Below are 6,926 nucleotides of genomic sequence, written 5' to 3'. Positions count from 1 at the left end.
TCAGCATACGTAGCTATCAAATCAAAACGGTGTGAAAACAATAGTCAAAGTCCAGTCGCAGAGTCAATGACATCGATGTGGAAAACTTTTGTGCCGCAAAAAGCAGTTGTAATAGCCTGGAGATTGATGCGGAACCGTCTCCCAACTTGCGACAACTTGAGGAAGAGGAACATTAATCTGGGAGACGAGGAGCACAAGTGTAAAGATTGCCACTCTCACGGTGAGTCGACAAACCATTTGTTCCTTTCTTGTTCAAAGGCGCAGGAGATGTGGGACGAGATCCAGAAATGAACGGGAATTAGCATGGCTCGACCTCATTAAGCCGTTATGCACTAGAAGATGTTTAACTACTGTGGCAAAGAGAAGGAGATTAGGAACCTCCTCAATGCGATTTGAGTTGGCTGTATTTGGTTATTGTGGAAGAAACGGAACGAGAAGAAATTCGAAGGAAAGGACTGGGAAGTCAAAAACCTGGTCTTGGATATAAAAGCTAAAATGTGGTGTTGGATCAAAAAGTTTGGAATCTTAATTAGATAAAGAGATAGAGTTCACCATGTGGTGCTCAAATGATTTAGTTATGCGAGTTCTGTGGGAACACATTTTACAAGGTACCTCTGGAACTTTGGATTAATGAATTTTTCTTGATAAATATATATATATATATATATATATATATATATATATATATATATATATATATATATTTAAGCATCTAACAAATTTTTGTCCCGTCAAATAACCAACCGTAAGGCAATTTTTGGTGTAAAGTTTATGATGTTTTTGGGGTCCATTGTTTTGTTATACTCTCTCTTGTTACATACATATCGATCCATCCATATCTAGTTGTGAAGAAATATTATTACCAATTTGGTTGTGAGTCATCGTCATCATTTAAGCGTGGTAGGTGAGCCCACTTACATTATATAATCATTCCTCACTTTTTTCTCCTTGTCTCGTATACTTATTCCACAAACCACCACAAACCACCGCCCGCCGCCACCGTCAGCTCAATTTTCATAAACTACAGTAAAGATATGAAAATCGACGTGAAGGACTCGACGCTGGTGCGGCCGTCGGCGGCGACGCCGGCAGTCAACCTGTGGAACTCGAACGTTGACCTGGTGGTGCCCAACTTCCACACCCCGAGCGTCTACTTCTACCGCCCCTCCGGCGCGGCCGGCTTTTTCGACACGGCGGCGATGAAGGCGGCGCTGGGCCGCGCGCTGGTGCCGTTCTACCCCATGGCGGGGAGGCTGAAGAGAGATGAGGACGGCCGAATTGAGATCAACTGCAACGCCGAGGGCGTGCTCTTTGTGGAGGCGGAGTCCGACGGCTCGGTGGATGATTACGGAGACTTCGCCCCGACTTTGGAGCTCCGCCGCCTCATTCCGGCGGTGGATTATTCGCAGGAAATATCCGCCTACCCGCTTCTCGTGTTGCAGGTGTGTTATTGGTGTCCGTTTTTACTATTTTTTATTTAATCATTATACAGTAATTTAATTGGATACAGTACTCACGTATGAGAAATCATGTGCGATTAAAATTCACGTTAATCAGTCACAAATATTTTTGGAATAGTACGCACCGAAAAATAATGTTTTTGGAATGGTATCAAGATTTTTTTTTCTTAATCTGGAAATTGTTGGAGAATTGATGTCTAATAGCATATGGGATCCTCTGTCCAAAATGTAGTGTGTACCACTCTTATTATGTGATAATTTTTAATTAATTTTAATTTATTATACTTTTATATAATATAAAGATAATTAAAAATGGTTCACTTATCTAATTAGAGTTTATAATTATTTTTTTATATTTATTTGAATTAATAATAGATTGTTTGGGTTCATTAATTCAAAGTTAGGGTATTTAATTTTTAAAATTTCAAATTTTTAATGATAAATACTAATTAGAGTTTATAATATAATTTAATAATTTTTATTTTTATAAAAAATAATTATAAAATAAAGAAATTAAGAGTGGTACATGGTGGTACACGCTATTTTCCGAGACAGAAGATTCCATCTGGTCTAACAGATATACTCCCTCCGTCCCAAACGAAATGTCCTGTTTTCCTTTTTGGGCTGTCCCAAACGAAATGTCCTGTTTCCTTTTTTGGTAATACACTCTTTCGCTATACTTAATATTTAAATAATTTTCATCAACTCACTTTATCTACTTTATACACATTTCTTAATCTCTGTGCCGAAAAAAAATAGGACATTTCGTTTGGGACGGAGGGAGTATCATATACATACCAAATTGCTCTCATTAGCTATCATCAATTATGAGTTTTTTATGTTTCCGACCAAAAATTGGTTATGTCATTAAAGATAAATTATCATTAATTAAAATTAATTATAGCATACATTTTTTTTATCAATGTACTACATTCGTCCACTAAAAATAGTCTTAAAAGAGGACGGCACGAGTTTTAATAAAAATTATTAAAATATTATAAGTGGAGGAAGGGTCCTACTTGAAAAAGATTATTAATAATGATAATTAGTTGTATTGTAAGTGGAGAAAATGGTCCATATGAGATAAATATTTCAAAAATGGCAAGGGATTAATTTTTGTGGACATTTCAAAATGACAAAAAAAAAATACTTTTTGTGAATGGAGAATTTATAGTGAGAGATGAATAACGAAACATAAAGTTAGGGCAGAGAATCTCATATATAAAAAGATGGCTTTAATGAGAAAGTGTACGCATATTATACTATAAAATTTCAAAAAACAATGTAGAACAATTATATAGTGGGTAAATATCATATTAAACCTTGAATTATTTTCATTTTATCAAAAATACCCTGAAAGTTTTGAAATGTTCTCTAAACCCTCAAAGTATCAGGGTTTTATCAAATATATCCTGAATCTATTTTTCGGTCACCGGAAATATGACGTGGCTCGTCGGATGATACAATGTAATTTAAATTCTATTTTTTTAATCCATGTCATTTTTTTTAATCCATGTCATCCACTCAGTCTCTCTGTGTGTTTCTTCTCCTACTCTCTACCGTCTCTCTCTTTTTGTTCTTAGTAATTTCTTTTTTCCACAAACACATACTTGCCGACACAGACTGGCGGCGGCGCCTCCTCACTCCCCGGTGAAGGTTGCCGCCTCTCCAGCCACCCACGACTCTCACCTCTCACCCTCTATCTATCTCCATCTTCCCTTTTTCACCCTACACACGCACAGCCACCGCCTTCTCAAACGTCCGGCTGACAGCAGCAGCTGGCCACCGCTGTCGCCTCGCCCTCAATTCTCGGTGACTGCAGCGGCAGGCGAGCCCACAATCTTAGTCGCCGCCGCTTGTATATCAAGCAGCAGCGCCGCCTGAAACCCTAGGCCCTAAATTGTGGCCACGATTTCCGGCGAGCAGCAGCGAACCCCCGCCGTCGTCTGCAACCTTCTGGAGACCGACGGGCACGGCGACTCAACGTGCTGCAGCGCCTTCGACGAGGAGAGCGAGTTCGACTGGGAGTTGAGATCGTCGACTTGACTCGAGGTCTCGGCGCCGGTGGACGCATGGGCAAAGCGGGCGGCGGCAACCTAGATCTCGATCTTGGGCGGATTTTCGGGGAAATTGAACTTGGTGTTGCCCAGATCTTCGCCGAAGGCACGCGCCGCCTTCTCCGCCATGGTCAATCGGCGGCGGCGACCTGCATCTTAGCAGTAGAGGGCGGTGGCGAAGGCACGCGCCGCCTTCTCCGCCGTGTCGTAGGATTCGAGCCAGATCCTCTCCCTGCAGTTAGAGAGCCTGATCTCGGAGACGTATTTCCCCCACTTACGCTTGCGCACGGTCTTGTATTTGCAGAAGGAGGAAGAGGAAGCTTCTCGAACAACCTCCAAAGCGGCGGCGGTGGCTGAGGATGAAGGTTGCTGCTGCTTTTCAAGTGATTTACAGTGAGAATTTTGAATTTTGTTTTGGGAAGAGGTGAAATTGAGTGTAGTTTGGATGAGGAAAAGGGGATGAGCATGAGTTGTGAGAAACGGTGGCTTCTGATTTTGTGATTTTCAGTTGGACCTTTGATTGGATGTGTTTGATTGCGGTGGAATTTTGATGGTGAGAACAGAGAGAGAGAGCTTTGGACTGAGAGAGACGGTAGAGAGAGAGGGAGAGAACGCAGGGAGGAACGGAGAGCATAATGACATATGGATTTAAAAATAGAATATAAAATGACATGGATTAAAAAAATAAAATTTAAATTACACTGTGTCATCCGGCGAGCCACGTCACATTTCTGATGACCGGAAAATAGATGCAGGATATATTTGATAAAACCCTTATACTTTGAGGGTTTAGAGAGCATTTCAAAACTTCCAGGGTATTTTTGATAAAGCGAGAATAATTCAAGGTTTAATATGATATTTACCCTTATATATTTATATTCGCACATTAGTTGTTTCTGCATCCATATATAAATTGTAGTCATTAAATCTAACAGATAGGCTTGCAAAGTATGTAATGCAATATTTATTATGCCATTTAATAGTCTTTCTTTGAAAATTGTCGGAATATGTTTTGCTCCATAAATTTGTTAATTGGGATTATGCTACCCACCATAGTAACAGTTGCTTCTGTAAATGGCACAAGTTTAACTTATCCAGTGCTGTGCTACGGTGTATGTAGGTATATACTCGTACAAAATATTTCAAACTCATCACAACCTTATTTTAATTAGTGCAGTATTTAATGTATGTGTGGTGGAAAAATATTTTCTTTAAACGATATTTTAATAATTTTGAAGTGATCAAAATAAATGTAACAGGTATTTAGCGTGAGGCAGGAGTAGAATGATACACCAACATAATGGTATAGTGTGTATCGAAGTCCATTAGTATTTAGTTGTGTAGTTAAATTAACCCACATAGTCTTTATATATAGTTGAATAAAAAAGGTAGTTAAAGTAAGTTGGTTTACAGGTGACATTTTTCAAATGCGGCGGAGTTTCGTTAGGCGTTGGAATGCAGCACCATGTGGCGGACGGATTTTCCGGGCTTCACTTCATCAATACATGGTCCGATATGGCTCGGGGGCTGGACATCACCCTCGAGCCATTCATCGACCGGACCCTTCTTCGGGCACGCGATCCCCCTGAGCCGCAGTTCAAGCACATCGAGTACCAGCCCCCTCCGGCCATGAAAACTTACGGGGAGGCTGAGACTCTTGTTTCCATATTCAAGCTAACTCGCGAGCAGCTTACTACTCTCAAAGCCAAGTCCAAGGATGACGGTAACACGGTCACTTATAGCTCCTACGAGATGCTAGCCGGCCACATATGGCGCTGCGCCTGCTTGGCACGTGGCCTACCCGAAGACCAAAGCACCAAGCTATACATCGCAACAGACGGGCGGTTTAGGCTCCAGCCCCCGCTCCCACCGGGCTACTTTGGCAATGTCATCTTCACGGCCACGCCCATGGCCGTGGCAGGGGACCTTGAGTCTAAGCCTGCGTGGTACGGAGCCAGTAAGATCCACGATGCATTGGCCCGAATGGACAACGAGTACTTGAGGTCAGCTCTGGATTACTTGGAGCTCCAGCCGGACCTTAAGGCGCTTGTTCGAGGGGCGCACACGTTTAGGTGCCCTAACCTCGGGATAACGAGTTGGGTGAGGCTCCCCATCCATGATGCTGATTTTGGGTGGGGGAGGCCCATCTTTATGGGGCCGGGCGGCATAGCATACGAGGGCCTCAGCTTCGTGCTGCCCAGCCCGGCCAACGACGGGAGCCTATCGGTTGCGATTTCTCTGCAGGCAGACCATATGAAGGTCTTCGAGAAGCTGCTCTATGAGATTTAAGTTATGTCAAACTTTCCATTTTGCCCCGTGTGTTTGCAAGGATGTTTTTGCACATTATTCGTTTTTACCTCACCTGACATTTCTGAGCATGTAAGATACGGCAACGCTCTTCGATTTTAATTTAAATATTTTTTTACTACAATATTGTACCAATTTTGGTTAGTGTTCTTGTTTTTGGTGTTTAATTCCTGGTTTAGCAGTTTGGGAAAACGAAATACTAATAAATATTAAAGAAATAGAGAGATTTAAAGAATCCTTTTCGTATCTCTCCATTAATTTGTATCAAGGCCATGGTCCTACTAGAAAGAACGATAGGGATCGAACATTTATTTCTACATCTCTTTCAGAAAATTAATTAGTCTGTCGAAATTATTCATTTTATTGTTTTTGGACAATAGTAGAAACTAGAAAGCACGACGCCATTTCATTATATATATACAGATGAATAAATGATTTTCAAGATGTGTTAATTAAACGTCAATGAAGCCTAGCTCAAGTGGTAAAATTGATGCACTCAAAAACTCGTGTTTGTGAGAGGTCTTGGTCTCTTGGGTTCAAATTCTATCTACGTACGGATAGTTTTTTCACCTTTATGTGGTGTAGAGGTCTCACATGTGTGCGAATTGCTTATTTAATTATATAATAGATGACTTAATAAAATTTAGTTAATTTTAACTGTAGTTAATTTTGATTGTTTCATATGGAAAAGCCTCGTCATTCTTTCTTGTTTCTATTTTTTTACTTCCGGATTTCCTTCCTACGCTGCGCCGTTGAGCTGCTCTCTTTCTCTCCCTCATTCTTTGATGTCACCCATACGCCACCGTCAATATTCTCTTCTCCGAATATATTTTCGTTCGAGATATATAAGAGTTAGTGTAAATACAGTTCTAAAAAGATTACATTAGTTCTGGAATATAGTTAGGATTCACTGGCAAAGAAGCTCAATGCTACCCGTTTAAAATAATTGTAGATTTAGTTCTTGCATATAGTTAAATTTGCGAGATTTCGTTTTATTTTGTATTAGTTTTGTGAGATTTGTGCTTGTATTTATTACAAATTGTAATTTATAATTTTAAAAATAACTTAATATTAGTTGAATGAGATTATTGAGTCAGTGTTT

The 6,926-nt window shown here is 40.4% G+C and overlaps 1 protein-coding gene across 1 annotated transcript; it reads left to right on the top strand.

Annotated features, from left to right (window-relative positions):
• Positions 1 to 532: 532 nt before the first annotated feature.
• Positions 533 to 5,948, top strand: LOC131005044 (shikimate O-hydroxycinnamoyltransferase). Its single transcript, XM_057931838.1, has 2 exons — positions 533 to 1,442; positions 4,931 to 5,948. The coding sequence occupies exons 1-2, from the start codon at positions 1,035 to 1,037 to the stop codon at positions 5,804 to 5,806; spliced, it is 1,284 nt and encodes a 427-aa protein (XP_057787821.1). The 5' UTR covers positions 533 to 1,034; the 3' UTR covers positions 5,807 to 5,948.
• The last annotated feature ends 978 nt before the right edge of the window (positions 5,949 to 6,926 follow it).

The sequence above is a fragment of the Salvia miltiorrhiza genome, chromosome 1 (genome assembly GCF_028751815.1).
Source record: "Salvia miltiorrhiza cultivar Shanhuang (shh) chromosome 1, IMPLAD_Smil_shh, whole genome shotgun sequence".
NCBI lineage: Eukaryota > Viridiplantae > Streptophyta > Magnoliopsida > Lamiales > Lamiaceae > Salvia > Salvia miltiorrhiza.
The sequence above is the reverse complement of the archived record's forward strand: the minus strand, read 5'-3'. Positions and strand labels throughout refer to the sequence as shown.

Excerpts from the sequence above, each read along its gene's own strand:
- LOC131005044 (XM_057931838.1), top strand. The coding sequence starts at position 1,035 with ATGAAAATCGACGTGAAGGACTCGACGCTGGTGCGGCCGTCGGCGGCG. Across the intron at positions 1,443-4,930 it reads ACCCGCTTCTCGTGTTGCAG|GTGACATTTTTCAAATGCGG; the intron begins GTGTGTTATTGG and ends GTTGGTTTACAG.